Here is a 25,399-nt window from a genome sequence, read left to right as displayed (position 1 = left end):
TCTGTTTCTCCTCCTGATGCTCTCTCTGTCTGTTTCTCCTCCTGATGCTCTGTCTGTTTCTCCTCCTGATGCTCTGTCTGTTTCTCCTCCTGATGCTCTGTCTGTCTGTTTCTCCTCCTGATGCTCTGTCTGTTTCTCCTCCTGATGCTCTCTCTGTCTGTTTCTCCTCCTGATGCTCTGTCTGTTTCTCCTCCTGATGCTCTCTCTGTCTGTTTCTCCTCCTGATGCTCTGTCTGTTTCTCCTCCTGATGCTCTGTCTGTTTCTCCTCCTGATGCTCTGTCTGTTTCTCCTCCTGATGCTCTGTCTGTTTCTCCTCCTGATGCTCTGTCTGTTTCTCCTCCTGTTGCTCTCTGTCTGTTCCTCCTCCTGTTGCTCTCTGTGTCTGTTCCTCCTCCTGTTGCTCTCTGTGTCTGTTTCTCCTCCTGTTGCTCTCTGTGTCTGTTCCTCCTCCTGTTGCTCTCTGTGTCTGTTTCTCCTCCTGTTGCTCTCTGTGTCTGTTCCTCCTCCTGTTGCTCTCTGTGTCTGTTTCTCCTCCTGATGCTCTCTCTGTCTGTTCCTCCTCTCCTGTTGCTCTCTGTGTCTGTTCCTCCTCCTGTTGCTCTCTGTGTCTGTTCCTCCTCCTGTTGCTCTCTGTGTCTGTTCCTCCTCCTGTTGCTCTCTGTGTCTGTTCCTCCTCCTGTTGCTCTCTGTGTCTGTTTCTCCTCCTGATGCTCTCTCTGTCTGTTCCTCCTCTCCTGTTGCTCTCTGTGTCTGTTTCTCCTCCTGTTGCTCTCTGTGTCTGTTCCTCCTCCTGATGCTCTCTCTGTCTGTTCCTCCTCTCCTGTTGCTCTCTGTGTCTGTTTCTCCTCCTGTTGCTCTCTGTGTCTGTTCCTCCTCCTGTTGCTCTCTGTGTCTGTTCCTCCTCCTGTTGCTCTCTGTGTCTGTTTCTCCTCCTGATGCTCTCTCTGTCTGTTCCTCCTCTCCTATTGCTCTCTGTGTCCGTTTCTCCTCCTGTTGCTCTCTGTGTCTGTTCCTCCTCCTGTTGCTCTCTGTGTCTGTTCCTCCTCTCCTGATGCTCTCTGTGTCTGTTCCTCCTCTCCTGATGCTCTGTCTGCCTCTAATGCTCTCTGTCTGATTAACTCTTTAGGTTTCCCCTACTGATTCTTTGTCTGTTCCCCAGCTGCTCTGTCACCAGGAACAGGAGATCCAGAAAGCTGCGCTAGACTGCATCCTGACCTACAGGGACCCACACATAGTGCCCTACAAGTGAGTGTCTCCCACCTACCTCCCCCCTCTCTTTCCCTCTCTCCCAACCACCTCTCCCTTCTCTTTCTCTCTTTCCCTCTCTCCCACTTACCTCCCCTCTTTCCCTCTCTCCTTCCCTCCCTCCACTTTTCACCTCCCTCTCTCACCTCTCTTTCTCTTCCACCCCTCTCTCTTTCCCCCATCCCCTTTCCTCCCTATCCCCCCGCGTTCTCTCTCTCCCTATATCTCTCTCTCTCCCTATATCTCTCTCTCTCCCTATATCTCTCTCTCGCTCTCTGACTCTCTCCCCTGATATAGATCAGAGTCTGTATTTCCCAGAGCCTCCTCTCTTGCAGAAAGCTCTCTGGTCTTTTTGGAGGAATGTTAACAGGCCGGCTGAACAATGGGGTTGCTGGTTCTGCGCCCGGTGGCGTGTCATTAAGCTATCTGGTTCCAGCGCCGGGAGCCCCCTGAGAGACGCCTGGCTATGAGGGCCCTCCATTGTAGTAGAGCGGTCCTAATGGATCTGGGGACTGGACAGGGTTTAATGTGAGGCACATCATCGCATTTCAGGGATGATTAGCAGAATCGCAAATATCATATTACCGTATTCGAGACTTTGAAAAATGTCACACAGATCTCACAGATTTAAAGTCTCCTACAGATTTAAACAGACTCCTGTTTCAGACCTATACTTTAACTAGCCTTTATTTAGTTTGCAAACGTCTAGTAAATAGCAGAAGAAGACTTTTCAATAAACATTTAAAATATGAGGATGAAGAAACAGAAGAAAAAATTGCAAATGAAAAACAAAATGGCCGTAAAACAACCAATCAAACCCTGGTTTGGGTTGATGACTGGTTAGCCTGTGTATCGACGCGGGTCTGAGAGGGACTGAATGAAGACGCTGTGAGGACCGTGGACCCCCGGCGGTCTGCGTGATGGTTAATCCCCGTCTCGTTTCAGGGAGAACCTGGGGAGGCTTCTGGACGACAAGCACTTCAAGGAGGAGATCGTTCACTTCAACATCTCTGAGGAGGGCGAGGCGGTGGACCCCCTGCACAGAGTCACCCTCATCCCCCTGCTGATGAGGTCTGTCTGCCCACCTGTCTGTCTGCCCGCCTGTCTGTTACCCTCCTCTCATCAACCTGCCTGTCTGTCTCCCTATCATGAACATGTCTGTCTGTCTCCTTATCATCAACATGTCTGTCTGTCTCCTTATCATCAACATGTCTGTCTGTCTCCTTATCATCAACATGTCTGTCTGTCTCCTTATCATCAACATGTCTGTCTGTCTCCTTATCATCAACATGTCTGTCTGTCTCCTTATCATCAACATGTCTGTCTCCTTATCATCAACATGTCTGTCTCCTTATCATCAACATGTCTGTCTCCTTATCATCAACATGTCTGTCTCCTTATCATCAACATGTCTGTCTGTCTCCTTATCATCAACATGTCTGTCTGTCTCCTTATCATCAACATGTCTGTCTGTCTCCTTCTCATCAACATGTCTGTCTCCTTATCATCAACATGTCTGTCTGTCTGTCTCCTTATCATCAACATGTCTGTCTGTCTGTCTCCTTATCATCAACATGTCTGTCTGTCTCCCTATATCATCAACATGTCTGTCTGTCTCCTTCTCATCAACATGTCTGTCTGTCTCCTTATCATCAACATGTCTGTCTTCCGGTCTGTTTGTCTGTCTGTTATTCCTCCTGTTGTGTTGTTGTTTCCCTTGTTTGCATCGTTGCTGTTGAAAGGCCTCGTTGTGGCTCGTTTGTTTACCGTCTGATCCAAACCAGAGCACTGCATGAAGCCCCCACATTAGCTGATGCGTGTGCCCCCGGCCCTCTACCGCCCCCACCTTAAGTAACGTGTCCGCCCCCCCCCCCTCCCCTCAGGATCCTGTTCGGCCGCCTGCGCTCTAAGGGCAGCAGTAAGTTCCAGGGCAAGGCGTCGGCGTCGGTGCGCTCCTCCATCGTGCTGCGCTTCCTGGGGGGCTGCCAGGCCGAGGAGCTGGGCATGTTCATCAGCCTGCTGCTGGAGCCGCTGGGCCACCACGCTCAGGGTGAGACCCTACTTCACAGCCAAGGGTTCAAGCCAGTTCAAAATGGCATCTGGTTGCGTCTCAACATCAGCCACTTGATGGTCTTAAGAGTGGAACTTTTAAACATAGTTTATTCGTGCTGGGTTGTAAGAGACTTATGATGATTGATCTGGATTGATTGATTGATTGACATGGGTTCTTCCCAGCCTCAGCTATGGGGTTAGCACACTGGTCTGTGGAGCAGCACAGCAGCACTATGCTATGCTCATGCCATGACTTCTAGACAAGGAGCTCTAAATGCTGGCGAACAAACCTAGAACACAAGCCGTACTGAAGTGACAAATGTAACCAGGGCTTACTGGATACTCCTGCTCTGAAGGTTCTGGGTTTGATTCCCCCTACCCGCTCCTTCATGTCCTGGTTCTGATTGACTGCGATGGATGGATGAATCTGCTCGATGACTAAACGATGAGTGAGTAATCCCCCCGCCCCCCCCGTCCAGGCTCGTGCGTGGAGGCGGTGGAGCGCGCCGTGAGCCAGACGGACGTGGCGGCCGTGCTGCCCCTGGGCCGGCAGCACAGCCTCCTGAACGTCATCACCGTGGTGATCGACAAGCTGGGCCACTTGATCCAGGGCCACCTGCCCCAGGTGCTGCAGATCATCCTCAGCCTCAACGCCTCCAACTCCGCCATCCTGGACCAGAGGGAGCAGGTAGGAAGAGGAAACGCCTTTGATCGTTGTGTTTTGTGGAAGATGAGGTTTGAATGACGTGATGACCTTTTGCCTTTCTTCCCCATTCTCCCCTACTCCCACCTCCTGCTCCTCTTCCCCATCAATTTCCTCTTCCTCCTCCTGCTAACTTCATCCTCTTCCTCCTCCTCCTCTTCCTCCTCCTCTTCTTACCTCCCTCCTACCCTCCTACCCTCCTCCTCCTCCTCCTCCTCCTCTTAACCCCCTCCTCCTCTTCTTACCTCCCTCCTACCCTCCTCCTCCTCTTCTTACCCCCCTCCTCCTCTTCTTACCCCCCTCCTCCTCTTCTTACCTCCCTCCTACCCTCCTCCTAACTTTATCCTCCTCCTCTTCCTCTTCTTACCCCCCTCCTCCTCCTAACTTCATCCTCCTCCTCCTCCTCCTCCTGCTCCTCCTCCTCCTCCTCCTCCTCTTCTTACCTCCCTCCTACCCTCCTCCTAACTTTATCCTCCTCCTCTTCCTCTTCTTACCCCCCTCCTCCTCCTAACTTCATCCTCCTCCTCCTCCTCCTCCTCCTCCTCCTCCTCCTCCTCCTCCTCCTCCTCTTCTTCTTACCCCCCTCCTCCTCTTCTTACCTCCCTCCTACCCTCCTCCTCCTCCTCCTAACTTCATCTTCCTCCTCCTCTTCTTACCTCCCTCCTCCTCCTCCTCCCCCTCCTCCAGCTGAAGCCCGGGTGCATCGCCCCCCTGAAGAAGCTGCGTCGGCTGGGCGGCCTCCGGGTGCTCGACTTCTTCGAGGGCTTCGAGTCGTACGCCTTCACCTCCCAGGAGCTGGACGCCATCTTCCTGGCCGGGGTGTGGCCGCAGGTGGGTGCAGCGGGGGGTCCGGCGGGGGGGGGGGGGGGTTCTGTGTCCCTCTGAAGCGGCCCCTTTAATGCCTTCAGTAGCGCCGCAGGTGACGATGTAAGGTAACATGTGGAGGGTTTGTGTTCCAGGTGTGTCGTCTGTCCACGGAGAGCCCCTACTCCCCCACACCGCTGCTCAAGCTCATCCACGCCTGGAGCAAGAACCCCAGGTGAGCTCCCGCCTCCTGCAGCGCCTCCGGGTCGGCACCGTGCAACACCGTGTTCAGACGCTCGCTAATGGGTTCTCCTTTGCACAGCATGGAACATTGAGCACAAAACTGAAATCTCTCTTTTCCTGTGTCTCTCTCCCACTGGCTCTCTGTCTCTCTCCCACTTGCTTCCGATGTCACTCTCTCTCCCCCTTTCATTTCCTATGTCTTTCTCCCTCTCCCCTACTGTGGGATGTCTCTCTCTCCTACTGTGGGATGTCTCTCTCTCTCTCTCTCTCTCTCTCTCTCACACCTATTTTCTAATGTCTATCCCTCTCTTCCTATGTCTCTCTCTCTGCCCTAATGTGCTATGTCTCTCTTCCTATGTCTCTCTCTCTGCCCTAATGTCCTAATGTGCTATGTCTCTGTCCCTCTCTTCCTATGTCTCTCTCTGCCCTAATGTCCTAATGTGCTATGTCTCTCTCCCTCTCTTCCTATGTCTCTCTCTCTCTGCCCTAATGTGCTATGTCTCTGTCCCTCTCTTCCTATGTCTCTCTCTCTGCCCTAATGTCCTAATGTGCTATGTCTCTGTACCTCTCTTCCTATGTCTCTCTCTCTGCCCTAATGTCCTAATGTGCTATGTCTCTCCCTCTCTTCCTATGTCTCTCTGTCCTAATGTGCTATGTCTCTCTCCCTCTCTTCCTCTCTCTCCCTCAGGTTCTTCCCTCTGATGGCCAAGCGGCGACCTGACCATCCCGAATGTGACGTTCTCCTCAACGTCTTCTCAATAATGTCTGCCAAAAAGATCTCCCAGGCAACCACCACCATGGTCCTGGATATCGCCGAGTCCCTCATCACTTCCCCCGACTTTGTTGCCACGGAGACCATGCTGGAACTCAATGTCAACGGCTGTGTGGTCCCCCAGCCCCCAGAGGGCGCTGTTGTATCAGGTTAGACTCACTCACTCACTCACTCACACACACACACTGTGTGAGAGCTTATAGTGGTGTTGGAGAGCGTTAGTGTGATTGAAAGTGAGAGAGTGTAACATTGGGCTCAGGGTCAAGTGTCTGCATAACGACCATGACTTTATTGATACAGCAAATCAAAGTACAAGTAACAAACCACTTGACAAACTGAAAACATGTGACATCAAAAAGGATAAAACCAACCAGGACAATACTAAGAAAATAATTAAATAAAAGTGTGCATCAAGACCCTCTTCCTTGGTACCTTGTATCAGTGGTGATTTACATGCCCCCCCCCCCCCCCCCCCCCAGACGGGCTGCCCCTGGGCTCCAAGCTGCTGCTGCCCCACGTCTCCACGCTGCTCGTCTTCTTCAGCGGCGTGGTCAGCAACACGGAGCGCACCAAGAGGAAGAAGAACCGCACGCAGGTCGCCAAGGAGCTCAGCATCCTGTCCAAGTGAGTGGCCGCAATAGGGCTGCTCCATTATGGGAAAAGTCCTAATCACGAATATTTTGGTTGATATTGAAATCACGATTATTCATACGATTATTTTTCGCCTTAAAAAATTACACAAAATGGTCGAAAAGAAAATATTCCAATCAAAATTAATATACAGATATGTATCCAGCTGTTCTGCCCTTTCTATAAAACAGTAAATAATAAAAATCGTTTATGTTAATTTTGTGATTGTTTGACGCTAAAATCGAAGTCGCGATCAAAATTCGATTCATGGCCCAGCCCTCGGCCGTAACCTTGGTGATCCTGAGCAGGGGGGGGGGGGGGGGTAACCGTGGTGATGGTTGTCAGCGGGGGCGGAGGTCCTCCTCAGGGTCCCGGGGAGAGAGAGTCGGTTCATCTCTGAGGGGGTGATTACATTGTGTCTTGGTGTCTATTTTTGGTCTATTATCTTGGATTAAATTCTCTCTCTCTCTCTCTCTCTCTCTCTCTCTCTCTCTCTCTCTCTCTCTCTCTCTCAGGATCAGTCGTTTTGTGAATGACAAGGAGCAGAGCTCCACCCTCATCACTCTGCTGCTGCCGTACCTCCACCGAGGCAGCAACTCCCAGGTAGCTCTCCTCTCATTGGCTAAACCCTGGGAAACCATTCCATGTGTCCTCTATTCAAAATGTATAGATGGGGCATTAAAGCATAAGAACTAAAGCTTCAGTTTAGTAAATATATTTTGTGACATGTCGGGTATTTGCAAGGCAAGCGGGAAATAATCACTATCTAAATAATAAAACGGTTATAACCTATTTTCGTGTGTCTTCAGGATACGGAGATGGACATCCTGGCCACGGTGCAGAACCTGTTGAGGAGGTGTCTGGATCCCTCAGAGTTCCTGGCCCCGCTCAGCAAGCTGTTCTCCATCATCATGAACAAGCTGCCCCGCATGGCCCTCACCAAGACCTTCCTGGTACCCGGCCTCACCCACCAACACCACCCCCATACCATAGACCAGATACCAGAGACCCACCCACCAACTACACCCCCACACCAGAGACAGTGACCCACCCACCAACACCACCTCCATACCAGAGACAGTGACCAGAGACCCACCACCCACCAACACCACCCCCATACCATAGACCAGATACCAGAGACCCACCACCCCCATACCAAAGACCAGATACCAGAGACCCACCACCCCCATACCAAAGACCAGATACCAGAGACCCACCACCCCCATACCATAGACCAGATACCAGAGACCCACCACCCCCATACCATAGACCAGATACCAGAGACCCACCACCCCCATACCAAAGACCAGATACCAGAGACCCACCCACCAACTACACCCCCACACCAGAGACAGTGACCCACCCACCAACACCACCTCCATACCAGAGACAGTGACCAGAGACCCACCACCCACCAACACCACCCCCATACCAGAGACCTGACACCAGGGAGCAGGCCCTTTAGCAAACATCTCGCTGCTTCAACCTCCTTTGTTATTATTGGGTTAACTACCGGAAAATCTGTTCTTTTAAATGAAAGTGAAACTTGTGTTCAGTTCTCAGCTTCTTACAATTCTTACAACCAGGAACTTCAACTGGATTCAGAAGTCTATGCTTAGGCTGCGATCTTATCCATTGTATTGGGGATCCTACACTTACTCTTGTGACTTATTGAAAGGTTGCCCTGCACTCACTCACACTGCCTGCAACGCAGCCACTCTCGTCTCTTAACTCCTTGAGCATGCACAGTGGTATCTTAACACGGGATCGAAACTTGTGGATGAGTTTGTTTGTGGAGTAAGCTGCCTAGACAGGACAGTTTGTTATGCGTTGACCTATGGGAGCTGCTACACGCTCGTTGGGGATATCATGGATCTCAATTGATGGGCAACTGCCCCATTTTCAGAACTACTTGTCTACTGTCATGGCTCTGTAGCATAATGTAATCTTTGTGTTTGTTCTGCTTTCAGACTCTTTCGGAAATGGAGCCCTCCCTGGATTATATCACGGACGTAACTGCCAAGGTGCACACACACACGCACACTTCATTAAATACACTTCTTACCCGTTATAGGGTTAGACGATTGAGTATATTACATGTCTGTGATGTGTTAAGTTGTATTCATAGATTCAGTGTTGCACCCTCCATAGCTTTAATTCATTACTCAGCCGTCCACTCAGAGACGAGATTATAACTGTCCACCATCACGTCTCCCTCCTGCTCAGCTCAACGCCTTCGACAGCCGCCACCTGGACGAGATCCACTTCGACGTGCGTCTGATCGCCTTCCAGGACGCCACGCGTCGCATCGAGGCCATGACGGAGCTGGACATGCCCTACATCCACACCATCCTCAACAACTGCTTCTACACCTACGAGGTGAGGCCTGACCCGTCACCTGCCCCGTCACCGCCTCCACGGCACGGAGACCTCAAAACATACCAGAGATCTTCTGATGCTTTCTTATTTTGGTAAAGAGATGATTTAGTGGAATTGTTATGTTTTTCTGCATTTATTTTGTGTTGTATTGAATTTGTGTAAAATAATCCAAAGTGTTCAATCATAGATGAAATGGAAGGAAAAAAGCTGTGTATCAAATTATGAATAACTATCATACAATTATTAGAACGAGGTAGACCTGGAGTTTAATCCCTTTTTCCTTTTTCCATTCTCCATTCAATTCAATTGGGCTTAACAGGCAATACATTTCTGAGTCTGCTAACCCTCCTCTTCCTCCTCCTCCTCCTCCCAGCTGTCGGACATGTCCCTGTCGGACAACGCCACCCTGTGTATGATGGCCCTGATCGCCCAGCTGGTGGCCCTGGGCAAAGACGAGACCTACAAGGAGGTGGTGCAGAAGACCCTGCTGGAGGCCGTGCACAAGGGGCTCCGCAGCAAGGCCGACGTAGGACCACTCACTCACTCACTCACTCACTCACTCACTCAGTGACTCACTAACTGACTCACTCACTCACTCACTCACTCACTCACTCACTCACTCACTCACTCACTCACTCACTCACTCAGTGACTCACTAACTGACTCACTCACTCACTCACTCACTCACTCACTCACTCACTCACTCACTCACTCACTCACTCACTCACTCACTCACTCACCCAGTCACACACTCGCTCACTAACTCATCTAGTCATGAGTCTAGTCATCTATGTCTCACCCCTCCCTGCGTCCCCTGCCTCCTCTCAGACGGTTCGTCACGAGTACACCACCATCCTGGCCTGCCTGGTGAAGACCTTCCCCACCAAGGCCGAGTTCAGGGAGCTGGTGCAGCTCACCGACTACAACGACCCCGAGTCAGACTTCTTCGAGCACATGAAGCACATCCAGGTAAACAGGAAACAGGAAATGGATGGACCGTGGGGCAAGCCTGTTCTGAGCTGAGCTGAGGGATCTCATTGGTCAGATGATTTTTTTTATAATTAATTAATTGGGATGGATGCATTTTTGGATATTGATACTCGACATGGCATACGCAGGAAAATCTATTTATTAGTTTATCAAAATAAATGTACACATTAAGATAAGTCAGGTTTGAATCCTCAATAACACTCACTTACTCACTCACTCACTCACTAACATTGTGTGTGTGTGTGTGTGTGTGTGTGTGTGTGTGTAGATCCACCGGCGGGGGCGGGCCCTCAGGAAGCTGGCCAAGCAGCTGAATGACGGGGTGGTGGTGATGTCATCGCGCTCCCTGCAGAGCTACATCATGCCCTACACCATGACCGCCCTGTTCGATCCCGACATGATCAAGGTACTGGCTGGCTGCCTGTCTGGCTGTTTCTCCATCTGTCAACACTCTCCACATGTCTGTCCGTCTTATTTGTCTGTCTGTTTCGTTTTGTGTGTTTTATTATTTCATAGTATTTTATATTGTAATTTAAATATCATTTTAAATCATTCAATGTATTTATTTTCATTGTGTGTGTGTGTGTGTGTGTGTGTGTGTGTGCGCGCGCAGCATGAGGCCATGACCTCTGCAGGGACGGAGATGGTGGCGGCGGTGTGCAGTAAGCTCACCTGGTCCAAGTACCTGTACTACCTGAGGCAGTTCATCCACGTGCTGCAGACGGGCGGGTCGGAGCAGAAGCTGGCTGTCAGGTAGACGCGCAGACATTCATGTGTTCATTCATCCGTGTGGATTTGCGTGCAAGTCGGTTTTGTACCTCGTAGCGACGGTGGAGGAGGCGGGTTGGAAAGCGCTTGTTGGTGTTTTATATTTTAAATGTAGATCATAAAATGTGTTGCTGTTACAACTGTATTTCCAAACGCAAGGGATGATCGCTGTGAAGAGGCAGACTTACAACGGCAGTGAGAAGGAGTTGAATCCCCTCCCCGTCTCTGACCGTATGCTCTGTGTCTCTGTAGTCTGTTGGTCACGGTGTTGGAGGCCTTCCACTTTGAGCACAAGACCCTCACTAAAGAGATGGAGGCGGCCAAGGCCAGAGAAGGTAGGAACCCTGCAACGTTCTGTCTGTCTGTCTGTCTGTCTGTCTGTCTGTCTGTCTGTCTGTCTGTCTGTCTGTCTGTCTGTCTGTCACTCTCCTTCCCATCTCTCTTCCCCTCTTCTCAATCCCTTAAGATTGCACCTCCAGTTTCATATGATCCAAATAAGTGGGTGGCAGCCTGTAGTTTCATTGTCTTTGAGTCGGCATGGTGACCGTTTCCCCGTCGCTCATTGGTCCTCCTCTCCTCCCCTCCAGCGGAGAGAGCTGCAGCCGCAGCCGCGGCTCAGAGTGATGGCCAGGAGACCGCCGTCGCCGTCGAGGACGAGGAGGTCGCCATGGAGACGGACGGCAAGGCGGAGGCGGGCGACGTCGCCATGGAGACGAATGAGGACGACGACGACGACAGCGATGAGGAGGACGACGAGGCGGTTGCCGCGGCGAAGCCCAAGAAGAAGAAGGAGGCGCGGGCCGACCCGGTGGCCAGCGGCCTGCCGAAGAACAAGGCAGAGCTGGAGACGCTCATCAGGAACATCCACAAGTCGGTCCAGACCAACATCCTGCCCAGGCTGCACAAATGCCTCACCGCCAAGGTACACACATTCCTCATCCCCATGGAGACACACACACACACACACACACACACACACACACACACACACACACACACACACACACACACACACACACACATCACAATGGAAACACACACACACTCCTCATCCTCATTAAGACACACACATGCATGCACATGGAGACACACACACACAGTCCTCATCCCCATGGAGACACACACACTCATCCCCATGGAGGCACACACACACACACACACACACACACACACACACACACACACACACACACGCGCGTCATCATGGAGACACACACACACATCACCATGGAGGCACACACACACACACACACACATCACCATGGAGGCACACACACACACACACACACACACACACACATCACCATGGAAACACACATACACACACACACGCGTCATCATGGAGACACACACACATCACCATGGAGGCACACACACACACACACACACACATCACCATGGAGGCACACACACACACACACACACACACACATCACCATGGAAACACACACACTCCTCATCCTCATTGAGACACACGCATGCATGCACATGCACACGCAGACAAACACATGTGCACACTCTTAATTGTGTGTATGTGTGTGTCTGTGCGTGTGTGTGCTGCAGGTGAAGCAAGACGACCAGCACAAGTCGGTGAAGTCGAAGGAGTTCCAGGAGGAGGAGGTGGTCCGCATCCCCCTGGCCTTCGCCATGGTGAAGCTGCTCAACACCCTGCCCAAGCACGTCATGGAGGCCAACCTGCCCGGGTAGGGAGACTAGGGTCGCCTTGCATGGTGGACTCCGCCCTCGGTGGGAGAATGTCTGTATGAATGGGTGAATGTTTGGCGATGTTGCAAAGCGCTTTGAGTGGCCACTGGTTAGAAAAGCGCAAAATAAGTCCATTTGCTATTTACCATGTACAGCACTGTGTGTGGTAGTTCGAAAACCACTGAATTAGCCGACAATCTTACCCAAAGCAACTTCAAAGTTAAGCATTTAAGTGACCATGTGATATATTATATACATGCATGCATATGTTTTTAAATATGAAAAATGTTTGTGTGTGTGTGTGTTTGTGTGTGTGTGTGCCTGTGTGTGTGCCTGTGTGTGTGCGTGCAGCATCCTGCTGAAGGTGTGTGTGCTGCTGAGGAACCGCTACGAGGAGGTGCGTGAGGTGGTGCGCGGCACGCTGGTGAAGATGATCCAGACCCTGGGGCCACGCTACCTGCTCTACCTGCTGACCGAGATGCAGTCGGTCCTCAACAGGGGCTACCAGGTAACACACACACACACACACACACACACACACACACACACACACACACACACACACACACACACACACACACACACACACAGAAGTACACACAGACACACACACAGGCACACACACACACACACACACACACACACAGAAGTACACACAGACACACACACAGGCACACACACACACACAGAAGTACACAGAAGTACACACAGACACACACACAGGCACACAGGTGCACACACAGACACACACACACAGGCGCACACACACAGGCGCGAGTACCCTGGGTAGTGTGGTGTAACGTTGTGATGTTGTGTGTCTCTCGGCCCATGTGTGGTGTAACCATGGTGATGTTGTGTGTCTGTAGGTCCATGTGCTGACCTACACGATCTACCAGCTGCTGGCCGCCCTCTGTCCCACCATGAAGTCCGGACAGATAGACCACTGCATCCCTCTGCTGCTGGAGGTACGTACAGCAGTGTGTGTGTGTGTGTGTGTACTGACGCAGGCGTCCCTCATAGCCCTCACGATGGGTCTGCTCCCCTATGTCCCAGGGTGGGCAGAAGCCTACGCTAGTGAAGATGAGACCACTGCAGCAGCAGAACCGTCACCAGCGTTATGAGTCCACGCTCGTTAGTCGTCATGACGGCGCCTCTGAGGAGGTCTGTGCCGTGAGGTCTCTTAACGAGCTGTCCTCTGCAGATCTTCAACAACGAGCTGTTCGGGGACCTGTCGGAGGAGAAGGAGGTGAAGGGCATCGTGTCCAAGCTGATGGAGGCGCGCCACAGCAAGAGCATGATGTCCTACGAGCTGGTGGGCCAGTACTGCGGCAAGAAGCGCATCACTCAGCTCATCCTCCCACTCAAAGAGGTGAGGGGGCGGGGCCAAGACACTCGCGGGCCAATCCCAGCTCTTGGGGTTTTGCAATTGGTTTCGATTTGTCAGTCAGGAACAACGATTGCAGTGGCTATTCTTTCTCCTGTATGGGATAGCTTCAGCTCTCGTTTTACTATAATGTAACTTTATTTTTCTAACTTTATTTTTTAAACGGGTGCCAATGCTAGAAGGGTTATTGTAAGGTAGGATAAGAGATATGATAATAAGATGCAGGAAACATTAGCTAAAGAAGTATTAAGCAATTCAAAAGAGAAACAAAAAAGCTAAAAGCAACGCAACCTCGAAAAAAATCAATCTTTTCAATCATAAAGAAGTATCCATCATGACGGGTAGGAATGAAGAGTAAACTGTTGACTATTGAGTGACTAACCCTAAACTAACTAACACTGAAGCGAGGGCCCACCATATGAGACACCAGTACAGTACAGGCAGTACACCACTACTGGGATGGTTCTACTGGGACCTGACCACTGATATCAGTTTACTACAGTGGTGTCATGACAACGCCGCCTGCTGCTCTGTGATTGGTAGATCCTGGAGGCGTCGTCCAGCGTGAAGGTGTGCCTGAAGGTGGGCGACGTGATGCGCAGGATGGTGGTCGGCCTGCTGGCCAATCAGGGCGTCGACCACCAGGACATCCTGCTGCTGAGCCACGCCCTGGTCAGCCAGAGCCTGCCCCTGCTCACACAGAGGGACCGGTACAGAGCACACACACACTTACACAGGGGCACACACACACACACACACACACACACACACACACACAGGCGAACACTGGAAAGCACACGCACACACACAGGCAAACACACAAAGGCACACACACACAGGGGCAAACACACAGGGAACACACACAGGGGAACACACACTTACAGGGGCACAGACACCCACATAGACTAGATCAGGCATGCGCACACACCCACACACAGACAGGAACATGAAGTCAAAGTAGATTTAACTAAAGATGCACAATCCAGTGTGCGAGCAGTATATTAAATATTCAAAATGTCAACGACTTTGGAAGAGAAAGCCAACAACTAGGGAACAACAAGGGGAGATATACATAACTAATGACCCTCTCTCTCTCTCTCTCTCCCGTCATGCAGAGAAAAGGCCTGCGCCCTGCCCCCCCTGGACCCGCGCCTCCCCCCTCCCAGCTGCCTGCTCCTCCCGCCCACCCCCACCCGGGGGGTGAGGAAGGCGGCGGTCAGCAGCCACACCAACCTCTACATCCTGGTGAACACGGGGCTGAAGGTGAAGCCTGGAGCCACCAGCTAGACCCCACCACACACCTCCGCTCTGCTGTTTGAGTGTTAACCTGTGTGTGTGTGTGTGTGTGTGTGTGTGTGTGTGTGTGTGTGTCCCAGCTCCTGTACCAGAGCCTGAGGAGTGGGAAGGTCTCCTCCACTGAGCCCGCCGTGCTGCAGATGCTCGACCCGTTCGTTCCCCTCCTGCTGGAGTGTCTCACCTCCATGCACGTCAAGGTGGGTGTGACTAAGGCCCAATCCCATTTCTACCCCTTACCCCTCCCCCTTGTTTTGAAGGGGTAAGTCTGCATGATGACCGCCGGGTCCGAATGTCTCTCCCTTTGTCCTTTTGTTTTCCTTCCACTATCTTTCTTCTTTCTTCGTTTTGACATTCCGTCCGTCCATTCCTGACACTCTTCCTTTCTTCATGTATTCATGTGTGGATTCCTTTATCCGGGATTTATATTCCTTCTCCCTTCCATCCGTCATATCTGCTTTCCTTCATTCCTCCCATTCTTACTTTCCTTCCATCCTTCTTTCCGTCCATCCTTCCTTCATTCACCTCCCTTACTGGCTTATTTCCCTCCTTCATTCAATACCTCCATTCATTCTTTCCTTCCCTCACTCCTTCCTTCATTTCCTACGTCACCTATCCCTTCCTTCCTTCCAACCTCCCTTCCTAAATTCATGAATTCCTTTGATTATTCCTTCCCTTCTCCCTCCTCCCTCGTCCCTCTCCTCCCGTTGCCCCTCCTGGTTGCCCAGGTGACCACGGAGGTCATGACCCCCCCTGACGTGATGACAGCAGTGTGTTAATGTAGTGCAACTCTCCTTTGTGACCACGGAGGCCATGACGCCCCTGACGCGATGACAGCAGTGTGTTAATGTAGTGCAACTCTCCTGGTTGCCCAGGTGACCACGGAGGTCATGACCCCACCTGACGTGATGACAGCAGTGTGTTAATGTAGTGCAACTCTCCTGGTTGCCCAGGTGACCACGGAGGTCATGACCCCCCCTGACGTGATGACAGCAGTGTGTTAATGTAGTGTAACTCTCCTGGTTGCCCAGGTGACCACGGAGGCCATGATCACCCTGACGTGGCTGCTGAGGCTGCAGCTGCCCGCGGTGCAGCAGAGCTCCTCCCAGTTGAACCAGCAGCTCTTCCTGCTGCTCAAGGACTACTCCAAGGCCGGCGCGGCCAGCGGGGAGAACTACCAGCTGGTCCAGAGCTGCTTCAGGGTACTGGTCCACACCGGCCCACGGGAGACGCATGAGGCACCCACACTAAGGATCTTTGATCACGTTTCTGATATTGACGGTTGTCTCACTCTCTCCCCCCACCCAGTGCATCACGGTGCTGGTGAAGAGTGTGAAGACCAGTAAGATCTCAGACACCCAGCTGCAGGTGCTGCTGGGCTACGCTGAGGAGGACATCTACGACCAGTCCCGGCAGGCCACGGCCTTCAGCCTGCTCAAGGTGCTCTCTCCCCCCTCTCCTCTGCTCTCCCCCCTCTCCTCTCCTCTCCCCCCTCTCCCTCCTCTCCTCTCCTCTCGGTGCTTCTTCAGTTCATCTCTCGTATTAAACACTTGCCTCCATAGCCTCCCTCCACAAGGACGGTGAGGCAGTGTGTGTGAGTTAACCTCTAGTGAAGGAGCCAGGTTCTAGAGCAGTGTGTGTGTGTGTTTTGTAGAGCACAATGACTGAGTTCTAGTTGTGTGTGTGTGTATTAACCTCCTGGTTCTTGGTTCCTCAGGCCATCCTTTCCAGGAAGCTGGTAGTACCGGAGATGGAGCAGCTGATGTCCAAAGTGGCCAAGCTGGCCGTATCCAACGGCATCTCGGTAGTCAGGATGCACTCCAGACAGGTACGAACATACACACCCACACCCACTCTGTCTCACTATATATGGCTCACTCTCTCTGTCTCACTCTCGCCTCACTATCTCTGTCTCACTCACTCTTTCTCTGCCTCTCTCTGTCTCACTCACTCAATCACTGTCTCAATCTGTTTCTCACACACACACACACACACACACACACACACACACACACACACACACACACACACACACACACACACACACACACACACACACAGTAGTAGTACAGTAGTAGTTGGCTAGTGATGTCTGGCTTAAGGCCTAACTCTGATGACGGCTGCCGCTGTGCCCCTGAGCAGATCTACCAGAAGTACCTGCTGGACTACCCCCTGGGGAAGAAGCTGAGCGGCCACCTGGAGTTCATCGTGGCCCAGCTGAGCTACGAGCACGACACCGGGCGGCTGGTCGCCCTGGAGATGCTCGAGTACATCTTCCAGACCTTCCCTCAGGTACCAGCACAGTCACACCTGGTACCTCCTAACCCGAGGGACCAAGGTAACACAAACGCATGCCGGTACCTCCTTATACCTCAGGAACCTCTCCATACCTGGGGAACCTCTTCAAACCTGGGGATGACGGCCAGGTGTAAATGGTGTGGTCCTGGTTCTGACGGCCTGTGTGTGTGTGTGTGTGTGTGTGTGTGTGTGTGTGTGTGTGTGTGTGTGTGTGTGTGTGTGTGTGTGTGTGTGTGTGTGTGTGTGTGTGTGTGTGTGTGTGTGTGTGTGTGTGTGTGTGTGTGTGTGTGTAGGACATGCTGACCCAGCACAGCGGGCTGTTCCTGGCCCCCCTGGCGCTGGTGATGCTCAACGACGACTCGGCCCAGTGTAAGAAGATGGCGGCCCTGGACATCAAGGTGCTGCTGTCCCGGCTGGACCTCACCCAGCAGAACGCCCTCTACTCCCTGGTGCAGACCTGGATGGCTGCGGAGAAGGTAGGTCCCTCACGGGAGGTTCTCAGTGCCCTGCCACCGAGATAACCAACCGCTCACATACTGCAGATAACCCTTAAAGGTGATGCATTACACCACCAGGTGTGAGTGTGTTTAGCCGCTACAAGCCGTTTTGAAGATCGGCCTCTTTTGACGACACCAGTGGGCGTGTCCACCTAGATCTGTGCTGGATAGATGAGTGACGTTTGCTACAGTCCACTGGGTAGGCTGGTCGGCTGGTCTATCCAGCACACCTCCGGGTGGACACGCCCACTTGTGATGGCAGAATTTGATGGCCGAACCTCAAAACAGTTTGTATCAGCTAACCACACCCACACCTGGTGGTATAATGGGGCCCCTTTGAGGCACCAGGAGCTGGGGTCGGTTCCCTGGCACTGCACTGTGGGGGCGCAGGGCCCAACCTGTAGGAGGGGTCCCATGCAGGGACGGACTCTCCCCACATGGATTATAAAAATTCAACTTCTCTGACATAGTTTATGTTTTGTATGGAATGTAATCCACTACAGTAATCTAATATAATCCATGAAAGTACTACTACTAATAATAATAATAATCATAACAATAATCATAGTAATAATAATTATTGAATTTATATAGCACTTTTCAAGTCGCCAAAGCTCTTTACAGTGAAGGGGGGACCTCAATAACCACCACCAGTGTGTCGCAGCCAATCTGCGCCAGAACCCAACTTGACCTTTGCCCTCTCCTCACCTCTACCCTCCAGGCCAACCTTCGCCGTCTCGGGGCGCAGGTATGCGGCTTGTTTGTGGAGGTGGAGGGGGACAACTTCGCCCGTCGCCTTGGCGACCTGCTCCCCATCATCGAGAAGGCCATCCACCCCGACAACTACGAGGACGTGAGTTTTCGTGGTTACGGCCAAAGGATGATCCAGATGTTTTGGGATGTTTGTATTTTTACACTAATGTTACTGTGTGTGTGTGTGTGTGTGTGTGTGTGTGTGTGTGTGTGTGTGTGTGTGTGTGTGTGTGTGTGTGTGTGTGTGTGTGTGTGTGTGTGTGTGTGTGTGTGTGTGTGTGCAGATGGAGGAGGAGGAGACGGAGAAGGGGGCTGACCGGCTGCTGTTCAGCTACCTGACGCTGGTCACCAAGCTCATCCAACACTGCCACCTGCTGGAGCTCTGCAAGCCGCGCGACACGCTGGACAACATCTGGCGTAAGGCACAGGCACACGTACACAGGCACACACACACACACAAACAGGCACACACAAAGAACCAACACATGAACCCTTCGATAGCGACCAATCAATCTCAATAAATGTCATTGAAAGAAGTAAAGTCAACAATCCTGCCGCATTTAAACACTGACCGCTTCCTCCTCTGTGGCGCCCCCTGCAGGCCACATCGAGGCCCACCTGCGCTACCCCCACTCCTGGGTCTGGCTCACGGCGTCCCAGCTGTTCGGACAGCTGTTCGCCTCCCAGGCACCCCAGGGGCTGGTCGAGATGTGGAGGGAGGAGGGGGAGGCGGAGCCCCCGCTGCCCGTCGCCACGGCCTTCCTCTGCACCCGGCTGGACAGAAAGGTCTGTCTGTCTGTCTGTCTGTCTGTCTGTCTGTCTGTCTGTCTGTCTGTCTGTCTGTCTGTCTGTCTGTCTGTGTGTCTGGTTTCAATTTCTTTATTTACTTTTTTATCTTTCAGCATTGCTATAAAATATTCACATTGTGTGTGTGTGTGTGTCCGTGTGTGTGTGTGTGTCCGTGTGTCCAGATGAGGGAGTGTGTCCTGACCTTCTCTCACCAGCTCCTCTCAAAGTTCCTGGACGCATCTTCAGGAGAGCAGGTAACCGTGGGAAACCATTCGACATTTGTGTTCATATATTAATTGTATTTTTGCGGCCGAAGGGAATCATGAAAGCCCACGATGGTCGATGTCCCTCAATGGACTTCAGACTTTGACTGACATCTTGTCCCACAGATCATCAAGAACCTAATTTTCGTTGCCAAGACGACCTACCTCATCTCCCCCGAGTCTGAGGTCACCGCCCCAGAGGGTGACGTCACCGCTCAGGGAGGGGAGGAAGAGGAGAATGAGGAGGAGGAGGAAGAGAAGGAGGAAGAGGAGGAGGAGGAAGTGAAGGAGAAGGAGGAAGGTGAGGGGGAAGAGGAGGAGGCTGAGGAGACTGAAGAGGAGAGGGAGGCGAGGGAGCAGCGGGCGGCGGAGCTGGAGAAGGCGGAGGTGGAGCGGGAGGAGAAGCAGGTGGAGGAGGGGGACCAGGACGACCGCCCCCCCTCCCTCCTCTGGATCATTAAGAAGCTGTCGCTGATGGCCCGCAGGGAGGCGGCCAACACCCCCAAGATACCCCTCAAGGTACCCAATCCTTCACTCTTAATCACCCATTTATTCAGTCTCAATTCCTCAATCATTTACTCTAGATCACAAAAATGTGTATTTATTTAATTTGAATCAATCACTTTCTCACTGTTACTCACTCACTTACAAGCATGTTCATTCACTCACAAATGTACTCGCTAACTTGCAGACCTCTGACCCCCACGTTCTCTCCCCCTACAGAGGCTGTGTGTGTTCAAGTTCCTGGGGGCCGTCTCCATGGACCTGGGCCCGGAGCGCCTGGCCCCGTACCTCACGCCCATCCTCCAGCCGCTGTTCCGCGAGCTGCACAGCACGTACGCAGAGCAAGGTGAGGCCGACAGGGGAGGAGCCCAGCCCGGGCCGCCTGGTACAGGACCAGGGAGGCCCGGGGGGGGGTACATAATAGAAAGATCAGCCTTCCAGCATACCCAGTGGACTGTACCAACTGGTAGGCTCTCTGTCAATGCAGGAGATGGCCGTCATGTTCATGGAAGCCTACATTGATTGACACGTGCAAAAAAGATAGGAGATTGTTCTGTGTGTCGCGTGTGGCTCATTGAACGTATGTGTGTGCGCAGACCCCATCCTGAAGAACCTGTCCCAGGAGCTGATCGAGCTGCTGAAGAAGCAGGTGGGGCTGAAGACCTTCTCCATGGCGTTCTCCGGGGTCCAGAAGGAGTTCACCTTGAGACGAGCCACACGCAAACGCCAGCGGGCGCTACAGGTACGCCCTCACCTCTAGCTCACCTGTAGCCTGTAGCTCACCTGTTGACCTCTTCACATTTTTCTGAAATTACTTTGAGTGGAACCGCATTTCTCACAGTTGAAAGTACATTTAGAACTTAAATGTACTTTCTATTGTTTCCATTGTGGAGTGTTGAGTTTAGTTGGTATTTGCTTAACAGGCTTGTCTTTAAAGAACCTGTTTGAATAATATACCTCTCTGGGAAGGCGTGTTTGTTTGCATGATGACTCTGCGACAGATTAAGGCGCAGGAGGGATTCCAATCCACCCCAGGATGTGGTCAGTATCCAGGAGCAGAGTTAACACGTTGTCCTGTCCCCTCTCTCCAGGCCGTCACAAACCCCGATTTCGCAGCCAGGAAGAAGATGAAGAAACACAAGAACAAGATCCAGGCCCGGAAGAGGAAGATCGAGGTCATGAGGCCGGGCTACAAGGCCAAGAAGCCCAGGACCCAATCACTCAAAAACCTAGCCGTGCTGCGCTAACAATGCTTGGGAAGTTAGCATCCGAATTGCTCACAGACGCTAGAACAAGGGGACCTAGCATCCCGGCCGTTGCACTCCCCACACTGAACGGTCGACTGTGTTTTGGGGTCTGGTTCACTTTGTTGGGCCACAGAGAGAACAAAAGAAGCTAATACCCACATCGGATCTGAAGAGTGACCAACATACAAAAGGAGGATTGTGGGTAAAAACTGGCACCGACATGGACGACGTCTGCCCGGCGACAGAGCCTTCCCCGGCAATATTTTAAACGATCCCTTAATGTTCTTTACATGTTTGTCACGACAGGAACTCTGTTTCTGTGGCTTTGTATATTGTGCTGATTAGAGCACTGCTGAATTGACCAGATACTATTGGGCTCTTTTTAGGGGTGTTGACATTAAAAACCTTTCAAATGACGGCCGTGCAGTGTTATGAACAGTTTGATGTCGCAATCAAGAGCGCAAAATGATTTCAAAATGGTACAATCACTGAAAGCAGTCTTTACTATGTATCATTTACAGTATACAAGCAAATATAAATATGCAATCATAAAACTTTGGGTATACAATTCTTCAACAGTTAGTGTTCAGTAACTAAATGACTAACATGCAATCCTGGATTTCAACAGGTAAAGTTTTATCTTGTAAAGAACATCCCTTAAAAAAAATAGTGGAAACACAAAAGGTTTTAACGGGCCTGATTGAGACAGAAAGGGGGAGGGGGGGAGGGGGCTGGTCAGCCCCCCTTATCTTCAGTAGTTTTGGTCACAAGTTTCAATAGCGGATACTTCGGGAGAAGAAAAACAGTGAACATCCGCTGACTTGAACCGCTCCGTGGCTCGACTAAACCCCCTCACCTCAAACAGAACGTATGAATGTATAGTCAGGGGTTGGCATAAGCTACACATGTCTGGTGTTCCACGGTGCTCCGAAGTCTGGCGGCCGTAACGGAATCAAACGTACAGAGCATCTGAAAGAGTCGTCTGCTCGGCGTGGAGGAGTAGAGTCGAATCACATGGTTTAAACACGAGTTACACCACCCCCCCCCCCCCCGGATGAAACCAGCCCCGTAACCGTTCACAGATGACCCACGAACGACGTCCCCCAGCGCGGCCACCGTCGGACCGAGGCAGGAGGACTGGAGTAAGGCGCTTCAGTCTCTGGTGTGTGTGGAAAGGCGTTTTGGGTGGGGCATGGGGAAGGCCAATCGGGAGGCTTTATACAGCAAGGGGGGGGTGGGGGGGGGGGTTCAAAGATCACGGAGTATGTACAGAGAAGGCATGGGGGGGGGGGGTGGTCACACAGACATCTACTGCCGGCTCTTCAGGGACTCCACCAACCTGCGGAAGGAGGGGGGAGAGAGGGTTAGAGAATGAGGAAGTATTTCCGGTAGTTAACATCCAAACACGTCTCCCCCTGGTCACTGTGGACGTGAGACTAAACTGACCAGCATGTTTTAAGATTACAAATCTATCGAGGCTCCTGTTTTAAGACTGCGCGTTTCCTAAAGGCGGTCTCAGGGAAAGAACCTCGGGTAGTTCAAAATCGATTGTGACGGACCAGAAGTCATGCATTATTAAAACCACCCAGATGTCCGGCCTTAGGGCCCGTCTGTTGTGGTGCATTATAGGAGGGGGTCCTACCATTCCATGGCCTCGTCCAGGCCGGTGCCCTTGGTGGCCGAGGTCTTGAAGATCTGCCATTTCCTGTCCTTGAGGCAGGGCAGCCCCAGGGCGTTGGCCACCTCGGTGGGCGTCATGGCCTGCTCCATGTCCTGCTTGTTAGCGAACACCACCAGGATGGCCTTCTTTAGCTCCTCCTCCTGAGGAACACACCAAAGACCACGGAACGTTAAACCACGTAACCGTATATCTTCAAAGTTGTAAAGTATACCTCTAACGTCATACCACAAACACACACGTAACAAACTTTGGCCTATAGCAACGTTGTGAGCAACACCACTGAGAGATGAATCTTGGACTGCAGATTAAGGTCAACATTGCAGTGCGATGCCTGTTAGTGACTCCATTTACTTGGATGCAGAGGGAGTTCCCTCACCTCTAGCATGGCCACCAGCTCTGACTTTGAGATGCCCATCCTGTCCCGGTCGCTGCTGTCCACCACGTAGATGACCGCGTCTGTGTTGGAGTAGTAGCACCGCCAGTAGGGCCTGAGAAATCAAACCATAACCTTAGAATCAGAGCAACAGGATCCAGACATCACTGTGAGCAGTGAGGTTTAGGACTGACTGCAAGTCTAGTTAGTGATGGGTATTACTGTGCTAAACAAACCGCTATGGTGACGTTTAGCACTTACTACAACTCTATTTAGTGATATGTATTACTGTACTAAACATCACCTCTACAGTAATGTTTACTATAGGAATACATACCACTTACCACAATTAGAGTGAAATTAAAGTTTAGTTTAGCAATACATATAAATTACTCACTAAGAATAGTCCCCATAAGAATAGCAATAAAGTGGGTCAACAACGTTATGGGCTCAGAGCGTGGGGGAGGAGGAGGAAGGTATGAGTCACTAGATGTGGGTCATTCAATGGCAAGTCAAGCTGCTCAACAGAATGCAAATGAGAGAGTAGAGGAAGAAGAGAGCTTTGAAGAGGGAGAGGAAACAGGAAACCATCCACAGTCTGTACCAGAGAACCACAGCGAGAGGCGGTGCCTGATTCTACCCGTCCCAGTCGAGACTTTGTGGAAAACTGGCTAAGACTGGCGTTACTGGGAAGATAAGACGCTGCTGTCGTGCTTTTAATGACCTTGACATCATTAAAAAAAAGCAATTGTTTTATGATAGGTCAATATCAATATTTACAGTGAAGCTAAAACACACATTGGAGGGACAGTGACCAGCTACACAGGTGTTTTTACATTTCCCATGTTAATCCCACAACAAGGCCTCGGAACCTAGCCGTCTCTGGACTTGTGAACAAGCGTCGCTCCTCCACACCTGATGCTTGTCTGTCCTCCCAGGTCCCACACCTGGAACTTGAGGTTCTTGTAGCTGACAGTCTCCACGTTGAAGCCGATGGCTGAGGAGAGGGACCACCGCAGAGTTAAACGTCAGGCGGGGATCTTTTCACTTTAGAAAGCGCCCACATTTTCTGCCAAACCCTGATGAACCGCTCCAGATCCACACTGAGGGCAACTATCAACCTTCTGCTAAACACGTGTGGAGGAGCCGGGGTGTGAACGGGTCTCGGGGCTACGTACTCGGGATGGTGGTGACCACCTCGCCGACCTGCAGCCGGTAGAGGATGGTGGTCTTCCCGGCGCCGTCCAGCCCCAGGATGAGGATCCTCATTTCTCGGGTACCGAACAGGCCGGAGAACAGGCTGGAGAAGAAGCCACCTGCAGACACAGCGGAGGGGACGGGGCGCCACGCATTACCAGAGGAACCACATGATCAACAGCGCACAGGACCGGGGATCAGTGTGGACCAGCCCGGCAGATTGGTTCCACACCGCACAGGACCCGGGATCAATTTGAACTAGCCCGGCAGACTGGTTCAGCAGGTCGGGGGGGGTTGTCTGGGAATGTGACATCAGTACACACAGCCCCATGCTGATGGTGTTTATACAATTACGGCCAAACGGGCGTTCGTTTAAATATACAGTTTGAACAAATGAGGTCCAAATTGATCGAAATAGGTTAATAGTGCCATTGTATCCATCAGCTAGCATCAGTGGTAGCAGATCAGGAGTCCACGACCCCGGTCCACCGGGAGGATGGTGATCATTGCACACATAGGGATCTTTGAATTAATGGATACTTTTGCGCGTTACCAAAGAAATACGTTTCGCCAAATAGAAGCCAGTGTGATTACTTACCCATTTTGACAATCGGATTCTCAGAGCAGGTTCACTAGCAGCTCAGCTGTCTGAGGAACAACCGGAGCTTCCGTGTGGCTGACGTGTCTCTGGAGGCGTCACCGACCCCGCTGCGATCCTCCGACGCACATTCACCACCATATCGTCACCTATTATTCAGACCAATTGTGGATGTGTTTTAGTAATAAATATGATTTCAATGATTACCACTTATGGTTTTCTTTACATTTT

General features: G+C 51.7%; 2 protein-coding genes across 3 annotated transcripts in view; one reads left to right on the top strand and one right to left on the bottom strand.

The window, feature by feature from the left end:
• The window catches only part of utp20 (UTP20 small subunit processome component), a 34,937-nt gene extending 13,210 nt beyond the window's left edge, over positions 1-21,727 (top strand). For both annotated transcript variants that reach the window (XM_060038261.1, XM_060038260.1), the window contains exons 24-61: positions 1,161-1,246; positions 2,192-2,317; positions 3,130-3,296; positions 3,778-3,986; positions 4,689-4,832; positions 4,961-5,040; positions 5,737-5,969; positions 6,300-6,444; positions 6,966-7,053; positions 7,260-7,403; positions 8,421-8,474; positions 8,677-8,829; positions 9,203-9,355; positions 9,658-9,798; positions 10,088-10,225; positions 10,433-10,572; positions 10,840-10,922; positions 11,175-11,509; positions 12,151-12,290; positions 12,643-12,799; positions 13,158-13,256; positions 13,493-13,660; positions 14,219-14,385; positions 14,791-14,938; positions 15,052-15,168; positions 16,000-16,170; positions 16,277-16,408; positions 16,686-16,796; positions 17,111-17,260; positions 17,560-17,742; positions 18,485-18,616; positions 18,801-18,933; positions 19,118-19,302; positions 19,488-19,559; positions 19,695-20,087; positions 20,292-20,418; positions 20,669-20,814; positions 21,164-21,727. In XM_060038261.1, the coding sequence (XP_059894244.1) occupies positions 1,161-1,246; positions 2,192-2,317; positions 3,130-3,296; positions 3,778-3,986; positions 4,689-4,832; positions 4,961-5,040; positions 5,737-5,969; positions 6,300-6,444; positions 6,966-7,053; positions 7,260-7,403; positions 8,421-8,474; positions 8,677-8,829; positions 9,203-9,355; positions 9,658-9,798; positions 10,088-10,225; positions 10,433-10,572; positions 10,840-10,922; positions 11,175-11,509; positions 12,151-12,290; positions 12,643-12,799; positions 13,158-13,256; positions 13,493-13,660; positions 14,219-14,385; positions 14,791-14,938; positions 15,052-15,168; positions 16,000-16,170; positions 16,277-16,408; positions 16,686-16,796; positions 17,111-17,260; positions 17,560-17,742; positions 18,485-18,616; positions 18,801-18,933; positions 19,118-19,302; positions 19,488-19,559; positions 19,695-20,087; positions 20,292-20,418; positions 20,669-20,814; positions 21,164-21,319 (5,706 nt within the window). In that variant the 3' untranslated portion in view covers positions 21,320-21,727. The remainder of the gene's footprint in view (positions 1-1,160; positions 1,247-2,191; positions 2,318-3,129; positions 3,297-3,777; positions 3,987-4,688; positions 4,833-4,960; positions 5,041-5,736; positions 5,970-6,299; positions 6,445-6,965; positions 7,054-7,259; positions 7,404-8,420; positions 8,475-8,676; positions 8,830-9,202; positions 9,356-9,657; positions 9,799-10,087; positions 10,226-10,432; positions 10,573-10,839; positions 10,923-11,174; positions 11,510-12,150; positions 12,291-12,642; positions 12,800-13,157; positions 13,257-13,492; positions 13,661-14,218; positions 14,386-14,790; positions 14,939-15,051; positions 15,169-15,999; positions 16,171-16,276; positions 16,409-16,685; positions 16,797-17,110; positions 17,261-17,559; positions 17,743-18,484; positions 18,617-18,800; positions 18,934-19,117; positions 19,303-19,487; positions 19,560-19,694; positions 20,088-20,291; positions 20,419-20,668; positions 20,815-21,163) is intronic.
• A 72-nt stretch (positions 21,728-21,799) lies between these two features.
• arl1 (ADP-ribosylation factor-like 1) lies at positions 21,800-25,327 on the bottom strand. The gene is made up of 6 exons (XM_060038272.1): positions 25,169-25,327; positions 24,552-24,689; positions 24,289-24,370; positions 23,377-23,488; positions 22,962-23,140; positions 21,800-22,658 (listed from the first exon to the last, which is right to left on the bottom strand). Exons 1-6 carry the CDS (start codon positions 25,170-25,172, stop codon positions 22,628-22,630), a joined length of 546 nt encoding a protein of 181 aa, XP_059894255.1. The 5' UTR covers positions 25,173-25,327; the 3' UTR covers positions 21,800-22,627.
• Between the last annotated feature and the right edge of the window lie 72 nt (positions 25,328-25,399).

The sequence above is a fragment of the Gadus macrocephalus genome, chromosome 19 (assembly GCF_031168955.1).
Source record: "Gadus macrocephalus chromosome 19, ASM3116895v1".
NCBI lineage: Eukaryota > Metazoa > Chordata > Actinopteri > Gadiformes > Gadidae > Gadus > Gadus macrocephalus.
This window is presented reverse-complemented; position numbering and strand designations above follow the sequence as displayed.